The sequence below is a fragment of the Urocampus carinirostris genome, chromosome 7, assembly GCF_059441175.1.
Source record: "Urocampus carinirostris isolate Australia breed hairy pipefish chromosome 7, RoL_Ucar_1.0, whole genome shotgun sequence".
Classification (NCBI taxonomy): Eukaryota; Metazoa; Chordata; class Actinopteri; order Syngnathiformes; family Syngnathidae; genus Urocampus; species Urocampus carinirostris.
The window spans coordinates 24,580,823-24,604,294 of record NC_142355.1 but is presented as its reverse complement, the minus strand read 5'-3'; the positions used below and the strand labels follow the sequence as shown (position 1 = coordinate 24,604,294).

The 23,472-nt window shown below is 41.6% G+C and overlaps 1 protein-coding gene across 1 annotated transcript in view; it reads left to right on the top strand.

Moving 5' to 3' along the window:
* Positions 1-23,472, top strand: part of vwf (von Willebrand factor) — a 67,517-nt gene that overhangs the window by 29,443 nt on the left and 14,602 nt on the right. Inside the window, exons 19-41 of the mRNA XM_088340281.1 lie at positions 868-971; positions 1,036-1,174; positions 1,263-1,397; positions 1,576-1,722; positions 1,804-1,944; positions 2,025-2,123; positions 3,601-3,757; positions 4,024-4,191; positions 5,572-5,707; positions 5,796-6,090; positions 7,012-8,122; positions 9,852-9,956; positions 11,232-11,375; positions 11,450-11,584; positions 13,601-13,759; positions 13,886-13,932; positions 14,012-14,189; positions 16,716-16,945; positions 19,487-19,676; positions 19,824-20,165; positions 21,250-21,488; positions 22,218-22,320; positions 22,402-22,473. Of these exons, the coding sequence (XP_088196407.1) occupies positions 868-971; positions 1,036-1,174; positions 1,263-1,397; positions 1,576-1,722; positions 1,804-1,944; positions 2,025-2,123; positions 3,601-3,757; positions 4,024-4,191; positions 5,572-5,707; positions 5,796-6,090; positions 7,012-8,122; positions 9,852-9,956; positions 11,232-11,375; positions 11,450-11,584; positions 13,601-13,759; positions 13,886-13,932; positions 14,012-14,189; positions 16,716-16,945; positions 19,487-19,676; positions 19,824-20,165; positions 21,250-21,488; positions 22,218-22,320; positions 22,402-22,473 (4,576 nt within the window). The remainder of the gene's footprint in view (positions 1-867; positions 972-1,035; positions 1,175-1,262; positions 1,398-1,575; positions 1,723-1,803; positions 1,945-2,024; positions 2,124-3,600; positions 3,758-4,023; positions 4,192-5,571; positions 5,708-5,795; positions 6,091-7,011; positions 8,123-9,851; positions 9,957-11,231; positions 11,376-11,449; positions 11,585-13,600; positions 13,760-13,885; positions 13,933-14,011; positions 14,190-16,715; positions 16,946-19,486; positions 19,677-19,823; positions 20,166-21,249; positions 21,489-22,217; positions 22,321-22,401; positions 22,474-23,472) is intronic.

Here is a 23,472-nt window from a genome sequence, read left to right as displayed (position 1 = left end):
TTACAATTACAAAATTACACAATTACCTGATCTTAAACCAGCATGCGGGCAAGGAACAACTCAAAAACCTCAGTGTGAGGAGAAAAGAGAAACCTTGAGAAAGGACCTCACATGTGGCAATCCCCCTTACAGGATTGACCAGGGTGAATTACAATTAGCATTACTGTACACATAATAGTAAACATTAGGTAAGATGTTGAAAATGTCCGGAAAGTGCATGACATCAACGACGCCCCCAGCCTGCAAACCAGTCCAGAAAGTCTATGACGGCCACGACGGTGCCTCCCGTCTCTGCCAGCTGGTAAATGCAGGGGTTGACATGCTGCAGGTCAGACGCCGGTCCGCTGACCCATCCCAAATCATCCTTCTCCTTCGTATCAGCCAGGCAGGCGTCGGAAAAAGACAGGACAAAACAGAATATGAGGTGGGCATCAATCATATGCTTTGGAATAGAAGTGTGTCTTAAGCCTCGATTTAAAAACTTCCGTTGAGGTTGCAGATCTTATCTCCAGAGGCAGGGCGTTCCATAACACCGGGGCCCGGATGGAGAACGCTCTCGAGCCCGCAGACTTCTTGGCTCTCGGAGTCACAAGTAGACCGGCATTTTCCGAGCGCAGACTCCGTGCAGGAACATAGGGGGAAATCAAATCGGAGAGATCAGAGGGTGCAAGCCCATGCAAACATTTATATGTTAATAAGAGAACCTTAAAGTCACATCTTAAGTGGACTGGGAGCCAGTGCAAGTTAGCCAATACAGGAGTAATATGCTCAAACTTTTTGGTGTTCGTTATCCACCGGTAATATTGATTTTTTTTCTCTTTTTATATCATATATTATGTGTTTATGGTACAGTATATGATATTTCAGGTTCGCCATCAGGGAGGCTGCATTGCACCAGAGCAGTGCCCGTGTTACCGTAACAACAAGCCGTATGCATCCGGACTTAGCATACCAGTGGACTGTAACACTTGGTAATTTATTATTTTGTAGGAGTCTTCTAATTTATGATTACCTGACCTATATTTATTCTTTCAGTGTCTGCGAAAAGAGGAAGTGGCGCTGCACTACAAAGTTCTGTGAGGGCATCTGCCGCACAGTGGGGGAGGCCCATTATATCACTTTTGATGGCTTGAAGTATTCCTTTCCTGGTCTCTGCCAGTATGTCCTGGTCCAGGTAAGATCATTTCAAAAAAGGAACCACTACTGTATTACTTGAATGTTTTTACATCTGCTTCGGCCATTTTTACATTTAATGTACCCAGGACATGTGTAATGGAGAAGAGGGGACCTTCAGAGTGCTTGTGGAGAATGAAGCCTGTAGAATTGTGGGACATCACTGTTCCAAGTCTGTTTCTATCTACTACCAAGGAGGATTGATTGTGATGCAAAATGGCGAGGTATTTTATTCAGGATCGTCTGTCCGTCCGTCCGTCTGTCCATTTCTTCTATTTTACTGCCAACCCACCAAGTTTTTTGTAGCACTAGGAAGCACTAAACATTACACACTGTCCCTTTAAATATTTCAATCATAAAGTGTATAAAACAAGTTGTTTTTGTATTTATGTCTCTGCTTAGGTGAAAATGAAAGCACCGGTACCACAGAGTGCACAGGTGGAAATAATCCGATCGGGTCAATTCTTCACTCTCCTGCTGGGGAAACATATTTCCCTAAACTGGGACAAGGGAACTCTAATCTTGGTCCATATATCAGCAGAATATAGGGTACATAGTAATGCAATAAAATATGTATATTATTCTGTCATTGTTGACACTTTTTCTGCTGTAATTTTCCCACATGTGTAGAATCGAGTGTGTGGTCTGTGCGGAAACTTTGACGGGAACATGAATAATGACCTAGTCAGCAGTAACAATCAACTCGAGGTTGACTCTCTGCACTTTGGGAACTCCTGGAAAGTCGCTCCCAGCTGTGCTGATGTCACGCAGGTAGCATATCTGAGGAGTATGTTTAAGAGAATAAACGTTAACAGAGTGAAATCCCTTCATTGCATTGCATTCTTTTACAGGCACTTGCTCCATGCACTGACAACATTGGCAAACTGGTAACAGTTGAGCAATCATGCCGAATACTCAACGGCCCCCTCTTTAAAGAGTGCAACAGTCAGGTGAGTATTACACAAGAAATCTAGAGTCAAAGACATGAAAGTGCACTGAAATCTTGAGTAAAAACCCAATCCAAATTTAAAATAACCATGTTTCAATACACATTCAATGGAGATCAAAATGAGAGAACTTGTAAAAAATGAGATAATTTTGAAATATGATTTACACAGTTCCACGATTAAATGACATTTTTTTGTGCCTATATCATGGTACTACAACACTTTTTTCACAAAATGACAAAAGGCATTTCACAAAAAAATATTTTTCAGAAAACGCACTGTTGAAAATTAGAGCACACACTAATCAAAATTAGAGAATAAAAGTGACTTTGGCATGGAACAACAACTGAAAGTTGCAACAGTCAGCAATTAGGTAAAGTGTGTACATGCCTCTGTTGTGAACGACTTCAGCACATCTGCAGCCATAGGATAGCACTCGTGTCTCACAGTGCTCTGGAGTGATTTTGGTCCATTCTTCTCCAAGCCTCCTCCACAGTGGGTTTCTTGACCATAGCTTTGCCACCAATTATTATCTAGAGGTCCTCTATTGGGTTGAGATCAGGACTTTGAGCAGGCCATGCCATGAATTTAATGTTTTATCTTCAAGGAAATTCTTTACCCGTTTTCTGTGTAACATCAAGCATTGCCCTGCATGAAGACTGCGGGCTGATTGGGCGATGAATGCAAGTAAGGAACACTGTGCTGTTGAAGAAGGTTCTGATACACAATTGGATTTACTCTACCATGTATCTGTACAAGAGGACTAACTCCTGCTGCAGAAAACATGCCCAAACCATGACACTTCCTCCTCCACCTTTCACGGATTTTTTTTACCCCCTTTGGGTTTAGTCTTTCTCCAATGTGTTGCTGAACATAATGCTTCCCAGCAGACCCGAATAAATGAAATTGACATTTGTCACTGAAGTGAACTCTGGACCAGTTTTCCTCTGTCTACACAACATGCTTATTCCAAATACTCTGAAACGGCGGGACACTGTATGGCTTCCCATGTTCAGCACTCAACTTGTGAACAATTCCAGCTGCCGTGTGGATTACCCATTGACATTCTCCGCGGTGACGTGTGCTCTCTTGCATTTGTCTTCCATGGACAACGAGCCTTCTTGGGTGACTTGAATGAGTTTGTAGTTTTGTAAAGATTTCATATTCTTGAAATCACAGATTTGGAACGATCAATTTACCTTGCTAAGGCTGATGGGGTTATCCTTTTTGTTTTCATCTGGACAACCTGCTGCCGGAGGCTTTCAGTCACTTTAGAACGGCCCAACATCTTGCAAAGTCAGTGAAACTGGCAGCTAGAATTTAAACAGGGGTTGACAGATAATCAATGAAATTAACACCTTGTGCAAAACCATTAAGTGAGAGGCGCTTGAAAATGTAATCAAATTTTGATCTCCAGTTTATAGACTTTAAGGTTCTAAGATCTCAGTGTTTATTTTTTCTTTTATGCATTATTTTTTAGGTGGATGCCGAGCCATACGTAGAGATGTGCATAGCAGCTGCATGCACTTGTCCACCCGTGGGCGACTGTGCTTGTTTTTGTGATGTCATTGCAGCCTACGCTCAAGCATGTTCACAAAAGGGTATATCTGTCCATTGGAGGTCTAATGAGCTTTGCCGTGAGTGTCAACAATATACCTTTTATTAATTCTTGACCTTCTTTGTACCCTTAGCTGGTATCATTGTAACTAATTTGGCTAACATTTTAAGAAGCATTTCACATGTCTGAGGTAGCTTGTTTGACCTGTTTGAAACACGGGATTTTATCAGATTTTTCATGCGAAACCTTTTTGTTCAGTCTTGTATTAAGCGGACTGATTTATAACAGACTGCTGTTTTGTTAAGTATGTATCAAAAATTAAAGTAAAACCTTTTATGTCTACAGCAATGAACTGCGAGGAGTTTAACCCAATTAGCTCGACTACAGGAGAGGAGCTGTGTCAGTGGAGGTACAACACTTGTGGTCCCGCCTGTCCCGTCACCTGCCAGCATCCAGACCACCTCCAATGCGCCCTTACATGTGTGGAAGGATGCCATGCTTACTGCCCCCCAGGTGTCTAAAACGTTTTATACAATAAATCAATTATCTAAGGGAATCACGTCTTTAAACTTCATTTGCTTGCATGAAGCATTTCTGATGCTTTGCTTACACTACTGTTGGCGTACCTAATCACTTACAAATGTCCGTGTTTTGGAAGGAAAAGTATTGGGTTTTTTCAAAGTAAATATCATACAAAGAATTGGAAAAACTCCGTATACATTCTAAACGTGATGTGTGACCAAGCTGCAAACGTCTGGTTTTAATGCATTATCTACATAGGTGAATGGAGGCCCATTTTCAGCAACCAGTTGTACTCCAATGCTCTAATAGGACATCGTGTTTGCTAATAGCGCTAAAAGGCTCATGGATAATTATAGAACCCTTGTGCAATGATGTTAGCTGAGCTAAAAACAGTTAAGTTGGTCAGAGAAACCATAAAACTCACCTCTCTTTCAGGTAGTCACATTTGTGGGTGTGATTCAAATTTCAGAATGGCTAAAAAAGATAACTTTCATGTTTCATGAAACTCAACAGTCTTTTTTTGTTCTAAAAATTACAGGTTATTCCATGTAAGACACTGAAGATCTCCTACAAAAGTCTGTAATACTCCCTTCAAAGAACAGCACAAACAGCGTCCAACAAGAGTACAAAGAGAAATGGTTGGATGAAAGTACAGTCTTTAGATTGAAAAATAGATGCCTTATAGGCTCTTATCTAGCAGCTTGGTTGAATAGTACCCGCAAAACACCAGTGTAAACATCTACAGTAAATAGGTGACTCTTAGATGCTGGCCTTTAAGGCATAGTGGCAAATAAAAGACTGGCTAACAAACAGAATAGATTAATATGGGCAAAATAACACTGCTTTTGGAAAACTAATTTGATAAATAGAAGTTGGTAGTGTGTTGGTAGTTTCATGGAAAACAAAAAAGTGTCCGGGTGACCCCAAACATTTGAATCGTAAATTACGTCCCAAAAAGGTAAGGAGAACCCTTATGTTCAAGGCACTAACTAAGAGTAGCACATTTTCTGAAACAAGGTATTTTCAGTTTTGATAATGGCACTACATTTTCTTGTCAACTGATGTCCACGCCTATATAGATTTGACACTTCAGTTCACCATGTCCACTATGGAGGAACATGGACACCACAAATATGGAGTTTGCAATTCTGCTAAATTTCAAACACCTTTATAACACACGCATATTCAGATATAATATACACTATGTAGACACTTTCAAGCAGTGTTTAATCCAGAATGTAGTGATTACTAAGTGAACTCTAAATTTGTGCTTGATAGTTTGGTTGTTGAAAATGTTGGAGACCTTGGATAAAGGCATTTACGACCCGTTTAAAAATATTTTGCATTGTTTATCCAATTTTCTTTTTTCAGGCCAGCTTTTGGATGAAGTGGCCAAGAGATGCGTTGAGCCCAATCAGTGTCAGGTATGCGTCCATGAAGGTCAAAGAATCTCCCATGGTAACAAAGTCATTATCAATCGCCATGACCTTGCCTACTGCAAAATATGGTAAATTGCTCATTGTAAATAAAACCGTGGATGCTCTTTCATTTGTTGTTAATTTTGCCTTATATATTGTCTGTCTTCTTTGCCTAAGTCACTGCGAAAACAACACGTTAGCCTGCGAGCCTTGCACCACCCTAATCACAATACCACCAACCCTTGCCCCCAGCACAAGCATCCCAATGACTACAATGATGCCCGAGGGAACCTGCGACCGTGCAATGGATCTGGTTTTCCTGCTGGACGGCTCCACCGGTTTGAGTGAAAGCGAGTTTCAGGCCACTAAACAGTTTATACTAGGAGTGGTGGGACGCTTCCGTTTAGGCTCTGCCCACACTCGTGCTGGGTTGCTGATTTTCTCTTCGGGGGTCAAACCATACAATTTACAGGTAGGTGTACCTATGAGGTTAGACTTTTACTCAGGAGAAAACACACAATGCGTTACTCTTTCTACACGTGTATATTGATGCCGCTACAGAAAGCAAATACAGGTATCCCCGACCGATCCTGCCCTCAACCAATCATCAATTATATCTGTTGTTATATAATGAGTGTTCGTGCACATTTGGGGCTACAAGAGATTTAAAGAGAAAAGAAAAAGGCTCCTATATGAACATAACCTAAAAGAACAGTAATTAAGACATTATGTCAATAATTCAGGTATATTGTGTTTAAGTTATCTTTATTGTCAGAGGCATGCCCTTTAAAAAAAGTTCAGTCAAAAGAAGAAATTTGTCACGACCGGTGCAAGCAGGGGACCCAAATGCGTAACGTTTCACACAATGCTTTATGAAGGGATCGGGGAAGTCAGTGCGAGAGGAAAAAAACAGCGATCTGGTGCTTGCTGGGCATGGGGAGCGGGAAGCCCTCGTGTACAAAACGTGGGCGGAGATCGGAACAAGTCGGGCAGCTGGGACGGGAGAACGGAGCGTGGTCGGAGATCGGAAACAAGTCAGGCAGCCGGGCCGGGAGACGGAGCGTGGTCAGAGATCGGAACAATTCCGGTAGCCGAGACGAGCGGGAAGCCAGGGATAGGGGATCGATACAGGAAACTGAATCAGGCATATTTTACATGTTTTTTTCCCCCAGTACAAAAATTGTTATGCCACGTACACAATTTGAAATAATAATAAAAAATTTAAAAAGCATATAAAATATGGGAAGAATGTATAAGTTGACAAGGTATGTTATTATTAAATAGGCAGTTAACATTGCTGCTAATTCTTTGGAATCCCAGCATTATAAATGTATCTCCTTTTTACTGTATTATTCAATTCTTTAATGATTTCAGGTGTTTGTTTTGCGTGTAGGTTCAGAAGTGGTTGTTCAAGAAGACAGTGCACGACTTGCATTATGCCGGAGATAATGTCGCCATGCTAGACGAGGCCATCAAATATCTCCTCTATAACATCTACGACAAGAACAAACGGGAGCATACCGGCCGTGTCGCCGTCATCCTGACGGCCAGCACCAACCCTCGGCCAATGCACGTATTCATCAAAATGCTTCGCAGGAGGAGCATCACCACACTGACCATAGCCCTCGGTCCCGGTGTGAACATGGGGCAGATCAACGACATTACAAAGGCCAACCCAGCTAACAGGGCATACATACTCAGTAGCCCGGCCGAGCTCCCAGATCGCCTTTTAGATTTAACGGACTATCTTTGTACTTTGGGACTGGAGCCAAAGTCCAGTATGACCACCACCACTCAGTCTCCTCAGCCAGGACCAATCCCAACCGTACACCTCAACCCCATTTCTACTGTCCCTTCTGTACTTTTTTCAACTAGCACCACACCACAATCCTCTTTACCACCCAGCAAGGAAGTATTTTACATAATTGAAGGCTCAGATTCAGTCGGGGAGACCAACTTTAAAAAAACCCTCCTGTTCCTGGAGGAAGTTGTGACACATTTGTTTGAGAAGAACGAGTTAATCCGTATCACGGTTATTCAGTACTCAGTTACGGTGACTGTGGAGATCAGCCACTGGGATTTGAGATACCAAAGGATGCTGTTGATAAAACGTCTCAGGGAGATTCGTTGGCGAGGTGGAAGCAAGACCAACACTGGTGCCGCCGTGACAACTATCTTCCAGGGCACGCCTACCTCCAAACCCCTGCACATGCCAACTCCTCCCCAGCTGGTTTTCCTGGTGACAGAGAACCCACCCACAGACATTGTGACTCGTCCGCCATCCACCCATACACACGTGTACCCAATTGCAGTCGGGCCCAGAGTGAGGGAGGCGGACTTGTTCCCTTTGAGTGAGCCGCAGCCGCCAATAATGGTGGAGGACTACACGAAGCTTAGAACGATCATTCATCGCGTTGTTAACATCACACGCACTACCCTCACGCCACGCTCGCCCACGCTGGTGCCCGTCATCCACCCAACAGTTGCAAGCCGCCCACCCACAGGTAAAACGATTGTATCCACCAAAAATGTTATTTTCCGCAATCAATTATATAATTAATGATTTATTAAAGGGAAAAAACACTGCTTTTTGTTGAAATATAACATATGTCTTAATTGTAGTTAGTTTGAACCCTTCCAGTCTGGTTTTTACCCTTGTTATAGCACAGAAACTTCACTCATCAAAATCACCAAGGTTCTCCTCAACGCAGCAGTTCACTTCCCATTTACATCCTCTGCCGCCTTTGATACTATTTCTCACCCCATCCTCCTATGTAGACTCCCAACCCTCTCTAATGGTTCCATTCTACCTCACTGACCACACTCAATTTATGCAAGTCTTGTCCTTCTCCTCCGGCCCCTCTCCAGTTTCACAGGTGCGCTCCAGGCCCCCTTTTCTTCATCCTCACTCAGTCAGATCTTCCGTAAATTTAACATTTCTTTCCACTGCTTCACAGATGACACCTGACTCTGCCTTTCCTGCAAACCCAACTCCACAACGCCACCACCCCCCCCTGCCTTTGTAAAACAAAATCATGGTTCACAGTCAACTTTTTGAAATTAAACTGTAGTAAAAATACATTCCTTCTCGTTGGCACCAAATCCTCTCTATCTAAGGTTGACGCCTTCTCTCTCTCCCTCGACAGTTCCTTAGTCATTCACTCCCCTTAGGTCAAGGGTCTGGGTTTCTTCCACGACTGTACACTCTCCTTTCACTCTCATGTAAATAACATCACAGGGTCTGCTTTCTTTCACCTTTGCTCCAGCAACCGTCTTCACCCCTACCTCAACTCCCACACGACCGCCATTTTTGTCCATAGCCTTGTCACCTCTGCCTTGATTACTGTAATTCTCTCCTATACGGCAGTCCATGCATAATTCAGCTGGTCCAGAACTCTGCCGCCTGTAACATTACCAAAAAACCCTCTTGCCATCACTTTACCCTTGTCTTTCAACAACTCTACTGGCCGGTCAACCAAAGAATCACATATTGTACAAAGTCCTTCTGCACATCTATAAGGCCATACATAACCTTGCTCCTCCCTACCTTTTCTACCTCTTAATAATAATAATAATAATAATAATTTCCTTGTATTGTCATTCTGTGTAACAATGTACACAGAACGAAATGTCGATTGCACCTGACCCGTTGTAGCGAGCCGATGCAGCCGCAGCCAACAGAGGTCGCCGCCGACCACTTTTTAAGTCTTAGGAATGACTCTTACACATTGCCACGCCATCACGCGCTCTCAGATCTTCCTCCTTCCTCCATTTTACTGTACCAGCTTTGCACCATGGGAAGTAGAGCCTTCAGCCGCCCTGGAACTCACTACCATCTGCTCTCCAGAATTCTCTCACCCTGTCCATCTTCCAATCCAGACTTAAAACCCACCTTTTTAGACTTGCTCATCCATCATATTTATTATTTTCGTGTTCTTTGTTTTTATTTTTGTTTTTGTAGAATTCACAGATTTATAACCTGTGAACAGCTACCTTGGGTGTTCAGAAACCCGCTTCAAACTAAATTTATTTTTATTATTATTCTTATTATAATTACGGTACCAAACAAGAATGCCATTACCATAGGCACATGTGGTATCTTCACTCTAATCTTTGGCCACTTTTTTGGGGGGAGAAAAGAAAACAACCCAGTTATTTTGGGGTATTTTAGACCCATGTAGTATGGTATGTATTGCTTATGAACCTAATATACAGTATTCTGTGTTTCCTCAGTGCCTTGTAAGACACCCATGGATATTCTGTTCCTGTTGAAATCTGGAGAGCAGTTAGACGACATGAAGACTTTTGTGAAAGCCTTTATTAAGATGATTGACATTGGTAGGTTTCCAAAGGTTTGGAAGACGCATTTTAAAGACATATCTATTTTTTTATCAATTTTGTAATCAGCCAAACTTCTGGCCAGATGTCAGGTTTTCATTCAGGAAGTAAAATCCTAATTGCTTGGGACTTGATTAAAAATCTTTATGCGGTCCATCTCCGCGTTCAAATATACAGTTTTACATACGAGCTTAATTTATTCAAAAATAGTGCTGAAAACTCGAATTACTCGTATAAGAAACTTGTTTTCCCGATATTAAATAATTTTAAAAGTATTGGGTCGTTCCCGTCCTCCCAAAAGCATCCAAGTTAACACTAAATAGCAATAAATTACTACTTCCTGATCAAAAAAAAAGTAACAGGAATGAAAGAAGCAAAAAAAAAAAAAAAAAAAAAAAAAAATATATATATATATATATATATATATATATATATATATATATATATATATATATATATATATATATATATAACATAAACAAGATGGTATGAACGAACTTAACCTGAAGGTCAGTCGCCGTAATGTAGGTATGCGTGAGATGTGGAGCATGGGGGGTTTTGGAGGTGGTTCTGCAAGGTGGTGTGACAGAAATCGCATACCTGTCAACGTATATGTTTTCCCCTGTACTTTATACGTTTTTTGATCATTTCCAATTGTTTATACCATTAAACAATTTTTATACGGGATTTTAAAAAAATTGGCCGATCTTGTCTCGTCACCGGTAGTAGACAATAATGTCATTGTAGATTGTTAATATTGTCACGGTATTACACATAATACTGTATGCCTTGCTGTGAGTAAATAGGTGCCGCGCAGGGTTTGTCAGGTTTATCATTGCCGAATAAGGGGAGTTGCAAACATTAATACGGGATCAATTGTCTAAGGTTGGCAAGTATAGTATCGAGAAACTGTTGTTGTACATTTAAAAGTAAAGTTAGTGTAACTTTGAATGAGCACACACACATAAAAATGTATGCAGCACAATTTTTAATTTATTTTTTATTGTAGTAGTTTTTAAATGTAAACTGGAATGCTGATGCGGCAGTGAGCTGGTGGTGAGCTGGCGGAGAGCTGGCGGTGAGCTGGCAGTGAGCTGTCTTGAGCGGTGAGCGATCTCGAGCAGTCTCCAGTTCCTCTGGGAATGCTGGTGACCTGGATTTTCTGTTGTATGCGGAGCAAGATTTTCCTTCCAAATAAATCTCTTTAATTAAAATTGTGTTCAGAGGTGCTCATATACAAATGTACCACTGTATTTACCTTTCATCTGTGTTCAGGTCCGGGGAGCACTCTCGTAAGTGTGATCCAGTATGGCGACACCATCACAGAGGAGTTGACTTTAGATAATCAACAAATAAAATCGCACATCCTCACCTTGGTGGACAACATTCCCAGTCGGAAAACAGCAGCCACTGCACTCGGTAGGGGATACAAAGATGTGCAAGGTCCACACAACTTCATCTCATCAGTGCATGCGCTTTTCCTCCGGGGTCAGGCTCGGCGCTGCATTATGCTCTGCAAGCTGCCATTAAAGGAGGGAGAGTTGGCGTGGCCAAGGCTGTGGTGATAATAGTGATCGACAAGTCGACTGATCAGGTCCAAGAAGCGGCAAACGAGGCACTGTCGGCAGGTAACTAATGAGTAAAATTATGTGTTATCAATTTATAGATTCCTAGCCTTAGTATTACTCTTTTTAACCACAACACACTTTTTAATGCCCTTGGTTCATGCTGTAATGTGGTCATTTTGTTTGATGGTCCTAAACCTTTTGGAATCCCTACATCAGCATACCTGTCAACTTCCACGGCTCAATGCCCGTACAAACTGTCGTATTTTTCCGTACAAAATACAAAATAATCGTACACAATTTTTTTCCCAATGATGCATGATGGGAAATCCCCAGGCGGCAGACGCATGCGCACAGTAGCATCAAACCGCTCGCTCCGTTTGCAACGAAAAAAACGATACCGAGATAGAGGATTCCGCAGCGAACTCCTTTGGCTTGATTGATTTGCCGTTTGGTGATAGTCGGTGTATACCGGATGGTACCCATCTTTGACAAATTTGCGTTTTTACGTACAGATTTCCTTGTACTTCGTACTCGTCTTAAAATGCATAAAAAATGTACTTTGTGCGGTAAAACCGTACAGGTTGACAGGTATGCATCAGGGATTGGTAATGAATGATTGTGGACTCTTTTCTTGAGTGCATCTGGCTCAGAGATGTATTAAACTCAGAGATGTATATATATATATATATATATATATATATATATATATATATATATATATATATATATATATATATATATATAAAACCTTTTGTATTTTGGAGGAAACCGGGGGGCCCGGAGGAAACCCACGCAAGCACGGGGAGAACATGCAAACTCCACACAGGAAGGCTGGTAGCTGGATTTGAACCCATGACCTCAGAACTGTGCTGCACACGCGCTAACCACAGTGCCGCCGTTCTGCCTTATACAAAACATAACTACCAATAAGAAAAAATCCTTATCCAAGGAATCACAATAAGCTTAATACTTACTGACAATGATTCTCCAAAATAACAACAAAATGTTTGAAATGGGTGTTCAAAAGAATGACGTCTGAGCTGCCATCAAAGTTCTGCACCTATGTTTTTTATTCCTTCTAGCAACAAACACTTAACAAGGGTGCACTCAAAGACCACTCTATATGTTTTTCAAAAGCAGAACAGTTACCATATGCAGCATTATTGGTAACAATGCATTTCTAATTTTATTCACTGGATTTTCCAGTATTTAAGGTGCACCAGATTATAAGGCGCATTTTCAAATTTCTGTCCCATTTGGGATTTTTAGGAGTGTCTTATAGTCCAGAAAATATGGTAAATACATGTTTCGAAAGTATTATTTATCATGTATGTAAGATCATGATAATGATTACTTATGGCGTACAAGTCATGTTTATTTGTGACACCCTTAATCACAAGGAGTCTTAAAGGGCTGCACAAACCACAAATTATTGCAGACTACAGACTATTGTTACACTATCCCTTGATATAAAACCTACATGACGGCAAGGAAAAACTCAAAAACCTGAGCATGAGGAAAATGAAGAAACCTTGAGAAGGTAATCTCCCTTGCACAATGACCAGGCTGCAATGAATGTTGCAATAACAAATAATATTTTTTTTTTTTTAAAAGTATAATACAAAATCAAAATGAAATAAAAAGATGACCAAACTTTCCTGTGTGGAGGTTGCATGTTCTCCCCGTGATTGCGTGGGTCTCCTCCGGGCACTCCGGTTTCCTCCTACATTCCAAAAACATGCTTGTCAGGTTAATTAGCCAGTCCAAATTGTCCCTAGGTGTGAATGAGCGAGTAAGTTGTCTCTCTCTGTGTGCCCTGCAACTGGATGGCGACCAGTTTAGAGTGTCCCCTGCCCACTGCCCGAAGATAGTTGGGGTGGGCTCCAGCACCCCCGCGACCCTACTGAGGATAAGCGGTCTAGATAATGAATGAATGGATGGATAAAAAGGATGACCAGGTTGCAATGGATGTAGCATTAACAAACAATACACAAAACACAAGCTAGCAATATAAAACTACAGGCACTCCTGTCCTGTAGTAAAATGCTCCATAAATTCACTTGTCTTGTCTTTTAGGTGTGTTGGTGTTCCCTATTGGTGTCGGCTCAGACTACGACCAGAAGGAGCTTGCCACTGTGGGCCACAGAAAAGACAACATCTTGTACTTGAAGAGCATGGATCAGTTGCGGATGCTGCTCACTTTGGACCACAGTTTTACAGAAAGAATCTGCAGAGGTGCCATTCCTCTCCTACACTTGGAAACAGCTGAAAATAACTCCACTCGCGGCACCATTGTTGTCCTTTTCTTAATATCGGTGATTATGACAGTAGTTGTTGGCTGTTATTTGCTTTGGCTCCCAGCTGCTTCACCGAGAGTGTGCGTTGACGACAGTGGGTCAAAGAGAAAAGTAAGCCACCCTGCAAAAAAATTGCAAAATTCAGTCGTTATAGCGTTATGATTTATATAAAAAAACCATTTTAACGCAGCCTGGAGATTCATGGCTTCTGGCAGACGGCTGCAATTCAATGCTGTGCAAACCCAGCGGCGAGGTAACGATGCTGAACCAGAAAGTCAGCTGCGATTGGCTGGAACCACCAGTGTGCCGAAACAACATGGTTCCCGTGAAAGTGCAAGAGGCCTGCCGGTGCCATTGGGAATGCCCGTGTACGTATACCCGTCAAACAACATCTCATTTGCACTTCTGTAGAATACCAACATCCTTATTTATAGAACGTATGGTAACCAGTGTTGGGCATGTTGCTGAAAAAAGTAATTAGTTACATTTACTTGTTGTTTTAATTACATAGCCCCCCCTGGATTACTGACACCAAAACTCTGAAACTAACAAATTATCATATATACTCACATTGAACCTAACTCCTTGAAACTGCGTAAAAATAGCCACAGAATAAATGAAATAGACGAAAAAGTGTACACCAACCTAGGGAAGCGATGAACCCTTCATATTTCTTGGCTTTTATGCAATCTTGAGAGCTTGAAAACCAACACAGACACCTCATTTCAATTCCTTCTTTTGTCTTCAAACCACTCGAAGATTTCCTGGGTAACGTCCAAAAGGGTTTTTTTTCCTCCGGGGATGGTTTGTTGTAAAAATAATCTCACAAACAAAAAGAAGAAAACACAACTAAATAAGCGATATAAACTGACCCCCTGATTTCTGTATTTGATTTTATAGTTGTAAATACGGCTTGATATGACCAGGGAAAATGTCAGAATATCAGTAGAAAAAATAACGCCTCCTAATACTGTGTGCTTGAGATGGTCCAAACACCTTTATACAGTTCATATATATATATGTATATAGTTCATTTGTACTTGTAGGTACAGTGCTGTGAAAAGGTATTTGCCACCTTCCTGAATTCTGTGTTTTTCTTTTGCATATTTATCACTCACAAAGGTTTAAGATCATCAAACCAATTTTAATATAACACAGAGACAACCCAAGGAAATACAAAATTCAGTTTTTAAATGTTGATTCCATGAATTGAGGCACCCAAAAAAATTTAAACCTATCTGGTCCTATGTAAAAAGTAATTGAACCCTGAGCCTAATAGCGAGTTGCGCCACCTTTGGCAGGAATAACAGGACTCAAACGTTCACGATAACTGGTAATGAGTCTTCCACAACGCTGCCGAGGAATTTTGGCCCACTCTTCTTTGCAAAATAGTTTCAAATTTGCCATAGTGTAGGGTTATATGGCATGAATTGCCCTTTAAACGTCACACCACAGAATCTCAATTGGATTTAAATCCAGACTTTGACTTGGCCACTTCATGACCATCAGTTTTTTTCAAACCATTCAAAGCTGGACTTATGGACTTATGCTCATATGTTTTGGATCATTGTCCTGCTGTATGATCCATGAGCGCTTGAGTTTAAGGACATTAACTCATGACGTTCTCCTTCATTATCTTCTGATAAACACCACAATTCATTAGTCTGTCGACCACAGCAAGTTGTCCTGGTCCTGAGGCAGCAAAGCAGCTCCAGACCACCACACTGCCACCACCATGCTTTACTGTTGGCAGCATGTTCTTTTTGTCAAATGCTGTGCCATTTTTATGCCAAATGTGACAAGCTGCACACCTTCGAAAAAGATCCATTTTGACTCATCAGTCCACAAAATGTTTCTCCAAAAGTCTTGAGAATAATCAAGATGCTTTTTGGCAAATGTGAGATGACTCTGTGTTATTTTGAGACAGCAGTGGTTTTTGCCTGCCGACTCTCCCATGAATGTCATCGTTGGCTCGTGTCTTTCTTATAGTGGGGTCATGAATCTTAACTGAGGCCAGCAGCGTCTGTAGTTCCTTGGAAGTTTTTTGAGGTTATTTTGCAACCTGTTGGCGCACTCTTGGTGCCACTGTTCCCACTTTTCTCTATTTGTCAATAATGGCTCTGACAGTGGTTACCTAGAACCCTAAAGCCTTGGAAATGGCTTTGTGACCTTTTCTGGACTGATAGATTTCAATCACTTTTTATCTCATTTCTACTGGAATCTCTTTAGAATGGCATCAGTTGTGAGATTGAGATTGAGATTTTGCAACCCACTTCACTTTGTTTAACAGATTCAATTAAAGTAATATTTTTGATTCAACACAAGTATTGACGATCAAATTTGGGTATTGCCCGTGGAATTCGAACTCAGCTTTCTCAAAACGGTGGTTAGTCACAGTTTTTTTGTGATTTAACAAGGGGGCAACTACTTTTTAACATAGGGCCAGATATGGCTAGTTTTTTTTTGTGCCTCAATAAATGGAATCAACATTTTAAAAATGCAATTTGTATTTTCTTGGGTTGTCTTTCTGTGATTAAAACTGATTTGATAATCTTTGTGAGTAATAAATATGAAAAAACACAGAATTCAGAAGGGGTCTGTCTGTACAAAAATGACCAGCCTGTATTGATATTCTTGAGTTGTGATGTGAGCGAAATGAGGTCTGTATGATGCTTTGTGAGTTAAAAAACCATACAAAGTTAGAAGACATTTTACTTCATGTATGCTCTTGAAAATTAGAAGAGCAACACACCATGTTGTAACAACAGCTGAGTAACAAAACATTATTAATAACACCTTATTGTACTCGTTACATAGAAAAGTAATCGCGCTTTCTTTTGTAATGCGTTGGCCCCAACACTGATTATGACCTCATATTTCTAAATTCCTTCTAGGCATTTGCATGGGCAGCTCCACCAATCATGTGGTGCGATTTGACAGCTTGCCACTCAGGCTGGATGCAGAGGGCTTGTGCTCCTACACTTTGCTATCTGTCAACGAAGGTTCAGAAGTCACGCTCCACAACGGTCCTTGTCAGGACTCGACGCAGTACAGCCACGTCTGCATGAAAGCCATCGAGGTCACGCAAGGGGACCGTAAACTCCTTCTGAAGGATGATATGACGGCAAGTTTTTTCGATGGGTGTGCAACACTTTAGCTTTTTGTTTTTTCTGTATGCGGGCTTTTAGCAAAACAGAATGGACAGTCCTTTGTTACTGCAAGGTGAAATCTTTTTTCCTGTTTTTATGGCCTGGAGAGCGATGGGCATCACCAGGCTGGTCTTGCCCAAGACACACCACACGAAATGGTGCCCTAATGACCCAAGTGGTTAACAAAACCATCCCACCCTGTTTTGACATAGAAGTACTGTACTACTGTTTTTAAACAAATGTTTTATTTGAAAGAAAAAATCCAAAAAGGAAAATGTTTCTTAGAATTAGCATTAGTGTATCGTAAATTAAGAAAATAATTGTAAGGAACATTTTGACACTTTGAAAATAAAAATTAATTTCCTTTTTTAAACTATAGAAACACATAAAATGTGCTATAAATTTGTATTCCAAATTATTAAGCATACAATACTAACCAAACAATAAAATAAGAAAATGTCACGAGGATTACCAGAACAGAGCAGGGGACCCCAGAGCGTTCGTTACAAGTCTTTTATTTAGGGAAGCACAAGGGTTAGCGGGAAACTTCGGACGACGTAGCCAATCGTAGCGTGGGACGGAAGCAGGTAGAGTTTACCGGGACTGAAGAGATGATTGTAGCTTGGGACGGAAGCAGGTCGAGTTTACCGGGACTGAAGAGACGATCGTAGCGTGGACGGAAGCAGGTCGAGTTTACCGGGACTGAAGAGGAGATCGTAGCTTGGGACCGAAGCAGGTCGGATCGGAGGCAGGCAGGCAGAATCAGGTAAACAAGGCACAGGTAATCGGGAGCGTCATACGGGGTACAGATGTGAATCCTCCGACAAGGAGTTCTCCGCGTAACGCGTTTAAAAGGGGAGCATTGACCAATCAGGAAGCACATTCCAGCGCGCCACATGATTACCCCAGGTGACTCCACTTGGGTAATCATGACAGAACCCCCCCCTCAAGGAACGGCTCCAGAAGTTCCCCAGGAAAAAAAATAAAAATAAATTTAACCCAAGACACGTCACAGGGAAACACAGGCAGAATCAGACAGGACAGGCAGAATCAGAAGAGTCCAGACTCAGGGGGAGCGGATTCAGAAGAGTCCAGACTCAGGGGGAGCGGATTCAGAAGAGTCCAGACTCAGGGGGAGCAGATTCAGAAGAGTCCAGACTCAGGGGGAGCAGATTCAGAAGAGTCCAGACTCAGGGGGAGCAGATTCAGAAGAGTCCAGACTCAGGGGGAGCAGATTCAGAAGAGTCCAGACTCAGGGGGAGCAGATTCAGAAGAGTCAGACTCAGGGGGAGCAGATTCAGAAGAGTCAGACTCAGGGGGAGCAGATTCAGAAGAGTCAGACTCAGGGGGAGCAGATTCAGAAGAGTCAGACTCAGGGGGAGCAGATTCAGAAGAGTCAGACTCAGGGGGAGCAGATTCAGAAGAGTCAAACTCAGGGGGAGCAGATTCAGAAGAGTCAGACTCAGGGGGAGCAGATTCAGAACAGACAAGACAGGACAGGAAAGACTGGAGAAAATCACTACAGGGAGACTCAAGGCAGGCATGGGAGTCGAACAGGCAGGCATGGGAGTCGAACAGGCAGGCATGGGAGTCGAACAGGCAGGCTTGGGAGTCGAACAGGCAGTCATACGGCCGGAGGTGCCTTAGCCAATTTCGCCATGTCGGAAATGACTTGCCGAACTGCACAACAGGAATCGCGCTGCTGATTCAGACTTTTATAGCGGTCAGGGGGCAGATGTACGAACGCGGGGTCCATTCTGGTCGGAGGATTCTGTCACGAGGATTACCAGAACAGAGCAGGGGACCCCAGAGCGTTCGTTACAAGTCTTTTATTTAGGGAAGCACAAGGGTTAGCGGGAAACTTCGGACGACGTAGCCAATCGTAGCGTGGGACGGAAGCAGGTAGAGTTTACCGGGACTGAAGAGATGATTGTAGCTTGGGACGGAAGCAGGTCGAGTTTACCGGGACTGAAGAGACGATCGTAGCGTGGACGGAAGCAGGTCGAGTTTACCGGGACTGAAGAGGAGATCGTAGCTTGGGACCGAAGCAGGTCGGATCGGAGGCAGGCAGGCAGAATCAGGTAAACAAGGCACAGGTAATCGGGAGCGTCATACGGGGTACAGATGTGAATCCTCCGACAAGGAGTTCTCCGCGTAACGCGTTTAAAAGGGGAGCATTGACCAATCAGGAAGCACATTCCAGCGCGCCACATGATTACCCCAGGTGACTCCACTTGGGTAATCATGACAGAAAATCAATCGCAGGAAAATATATTATTTTCCCCTATTTTAGTAGAAAATAAATTGAAAACTAAAGCAGAAGAAGAAAAATCATCCAAAATGAGAATTTATTTTTCATTCTTTTAAATGTTAACATATTGAATTTTATTAATTATTTTCAAAAAACAAAATTTACTTATTTAGAGAATTAATAATCCCAAAGAATGGTTTTGTATTGTTGCTACTTTGTGGATTTAGGCCACAGGTTTACAGGGTTATACACCGAATTTGTGCAGGTATTATTTGGAAAAGAGGAGATTTCGCTCCCTTGGAGGCACAGGGGTCTGGAGCTGGTGCGATACGGAGGAGTCATGCTGCAACTCAAAACGAATCACGGCTACGTTTTGACGTTCACACCGCAAAACAACGAGTTCACCATCACGCTGGTTAATTCCAGCATCAGTAGCCAAACTGCTGGACTCTGTGGTAACGTAGTTGAAGACCAACACCCAAAATCCTCGTTTCACAGTGTTGTCAGCCCTATTGTAAATGATATCATCTATGCCTTGGTCTCAAAAGGTTCTGGGTTTGGATCTCAAATGTGACCCTTTTTTTACACTTTATTCTTTATAGGTACATGCGGGGAAGAGTCCGTCAACGTTTTCACCTTACGTGACGGCAGCTCAACCTCCAATCAGATGACCTTCATCTCCGAATGGACCGCATCCAGCGACAGGGGTGTGTGCGTTCCCAGAAGCAAGGTGGTGTGCGCCCCTGAGGTGGCCATGGGCTGCCAGGCACTGCGCTCGCCTGTGTTTCAGGCCTGTCACAAGCACATCCCAGTCCAACTCTTCCTCGACAAATGCGAGGAGCAAGCGTGTGAAATGTCAGATGTTTGCGAGGTCCTTTCTGCATATGCGCTCTTGTGTCGACAGAGGGGAGTGTGTGTGGACTGGAGAAGCCCCCACTTATGCCGTAAGTTTATTGAGCTGTCTGGGTGTTTCCTATGCTTAGGAAGATTCTGGCGAGCCAGAGTCTCATGAATATTTTCAAATACATTTACAGTAAAAGCAAAGTGAATCCAAATAATTACATTTCTCATTCTACAAATCATCGCAGACCCCATGGTATGCATATGTGCTACATACAGTATTTGTCAGACAGATGGAATCTTGGTCAGTCAGTGCGCACTGGCAAAAATAACATTCGGTTGTTCCTATGTTTTTACCGCCCCGCCCCCACTGTGATTAGACGGCTGGGTAAAATGGGACATTGACAAGCGTTGCGTTTTCCACAAGTTCAACATTTTTCAACTTGGTGAGTAGATAAAAAGGGGTAGTCCTGGGCGTTTTGCACAAATTTTACCTCGTAATTATTCCATGAATGAATAAAATAAATGACGAAAAATTGAGATAAATATGTTTCACACGTCTTACATTATAAATAGCAAAACAAGACTGTAAACGGAGATACAATGTTTTTACATGACAGCAAATATTTCTTACATAAAAAAAAAACGTTGTACAGGTGCTTGAAATCCTTGAAAATGCTTACATTTTAATGTTTTCAAGGTTTGAAAAGTCCTTGAATTTTGAGGGAAGTGCTTGTAAATGAAATTGTTACCATAGTTCCTGGCAGTCTGACTTGATGGACCATGCATTAAATGAAGAAAAACAAATCAAGGCTGCTTTGCCATTGAATTTTTTCTTCCCTTGTAACTAACGGTAGCTGACATTAGTTTGTGTGATGTGGTCCAGAAAAGTGTCATTGCCCGCACCCAAGAACACAGGTAAAGAGACTAAGATGCTGGAAAAATTGGCTTTGGAAGTGCTTAAAAACTGCTTGAATTTGGCCATGATAAATCTGCTCTGCTATGTATCTTTGCATATTTGTCAAGCATTTTAGTACTTCTGATATTTATAATTAGTAATTTCCTTTGTTGATCTCCTTTTTAGTCACATTTTTCAGCGCAAAACCCCACAATGAAAAAAAGCCCTCTTAAAATCATTGCAATGCACAATTATTAATGCATTTCACACGTGTTGCTATTTTTCCACAGCGTTAGAGTGTCCTGCCACAATGGAGTACAGTGCCTGCCGAACAGGTTGCATGGAGGACTGTGAAAGCATGCAGTCATTGCGAGGGGACTGGTCGGTTGCCTTGAGTAACGGGTCCTCATGCACAGACACACCCAACGAAGGCTGCTTCTGTGCGAGGGGGACGCTCATGCATCATGGAATCTGTGTGCCACCAGAAAAGTGCACAGAGTGTGTTGACCACCTTGGAAGTGTTTACCAGGTCAGGCTCATAAACAGGTTGATAATTCGGTAAAAGTATTCACCCCAATTTTATATTTTTTAACTAGACACAGAAAGTGTAGTGTTCCTCCCTACAATTATGCAAATATGTTGCAAAACATTCCACACACCGGGAGACTCGGTAAATTTAGTTGACCAGTTTAGCTTGCTTCCTATAAAGCTGTCACGTCATTAATGCAGAGGTGTGTAGAGTAGCCAAAAAGACGATTACTTTAAATAATGTGAGTCAAGTAAAAGTAAGAAGTGGTCATCCAAATAATTAATGAGTGAAAGTAAAAAAGTACTTATGGAGAAAAACGTTGTGTTATTTTGACCAGTTAGCCCCTTTTTGGCTGCTTGCCCTTTTTTGTACTGTTACTGCATCCACCTGCGACACACTTCCCAAAAACTTTCAAAATTTTGCTTCAACACTCGTAAACTCTTCAGCTAACTAATTCGTAAAACAATATGGAAACTGGCTTGCTAAGGTGCTGGTGTTCCTCAGATGACGTCACAGCTCTTGTACTTCTTCCTCAAATTTTGCATCTGTAAGAATTTTGGGTATACCTTCAAGAGTGTGTGTGTGTGCATGCCTGTGTTTGTGTGAGAGAGATTTAGAGAACTGGTCAGGCAACTTATGATAAAGGCACAGCTTCTTTAAATTTGTTTTGCAATTATCTCAGTTGTTTCAGAATTTAACACATGCCAATGTGTACTTGTGCATGAACAGTATCTGCAGACTTGGGTACCAGATGACAACCAGTGTTTGATTTGTGTGTGTTTGGACCGACAACGCATTAACTGCACCGCTCGACCGTGCAATGATGTGAAAGGCAAATATGCTCAATTCAATTTTCAGTTTGTTTGACTTATTCAAGTGTCATTCATGAATATTTTGTGGTCTTTGCATTTAGCACCAGTTTGTGGAGCCTGTGAGGTGCTGAAAGAGAAAACTGAATCCAAGTGCTGTCCAGAGTATGAATGTGGTATGTACTGTACATATTAATGATAAAATCTGATAAAAATCTGATATAAAATAAAGATATGACAATATTAAAACACACATATATATATATATATATATATATATATATATATATATATATATATATATATATATATATATATATATATATATATATATATGTATATATATATATATATATATATATATATATATATATATATATATATATATATATATATATATATATATACAGTATATACTGGACTGTCTCAGAAAATTTGAATATTGTGATAAAGTTCTTTATTTTCTGTAATGCAATTAAAAAAACAAAAATGTCATACATTCTGGATTCATTACACATCAACTGAACTATTTCAAGCCTTTTATTATTTGAATATTGCTGATTTTGGCTTACAGCTGAAAAAAACTCAAAAATCCTATCTCAAAATATTAGAATACTTCCTCAGACCAAGTAAAAAAATAATTTTATAACAGCAAAACTAAATCAAACATTTGAAAATGTCCATTGATGCACTCAGTACTTGGTTGGGAATCCTTTTGCACGGATTACTGCATCAATCCGGCGTGGCATGGAGGCAATCAGCCTGTGGCATTGCTGAGGTGTTATTGATGCCCAGGATGCTTCGATAGCGGCCTTCAGCTCATTTGCAGGTCTGGTGTCTTTCATCTTCTTCTTAACTATACCCCACAAATTCTCGATGGGGTTCAGGTCAGGGGAATTAGCAGGCCAATCAAGGACAGTGATGCCATGGTCAGTGCACCAGTTACTGGTGGTTTTGGCACTGTGGGCAGGTGCCAGATCATGCTGGAAAATGAAATCCTCATCTCCATAGAGCTTTTCAGCAGATGGAAGCATGTAGTGCTCTAAAATCTCTTGGTACACAGTTGCATTTACTCTGGACTTGATGAAACACAGTGGACCAACACCGGCAGCTGACATGGCTCCCCAAACCATTGCTGACTGTGGGAACTTCACACTGGATTTCAAGCAACTTGG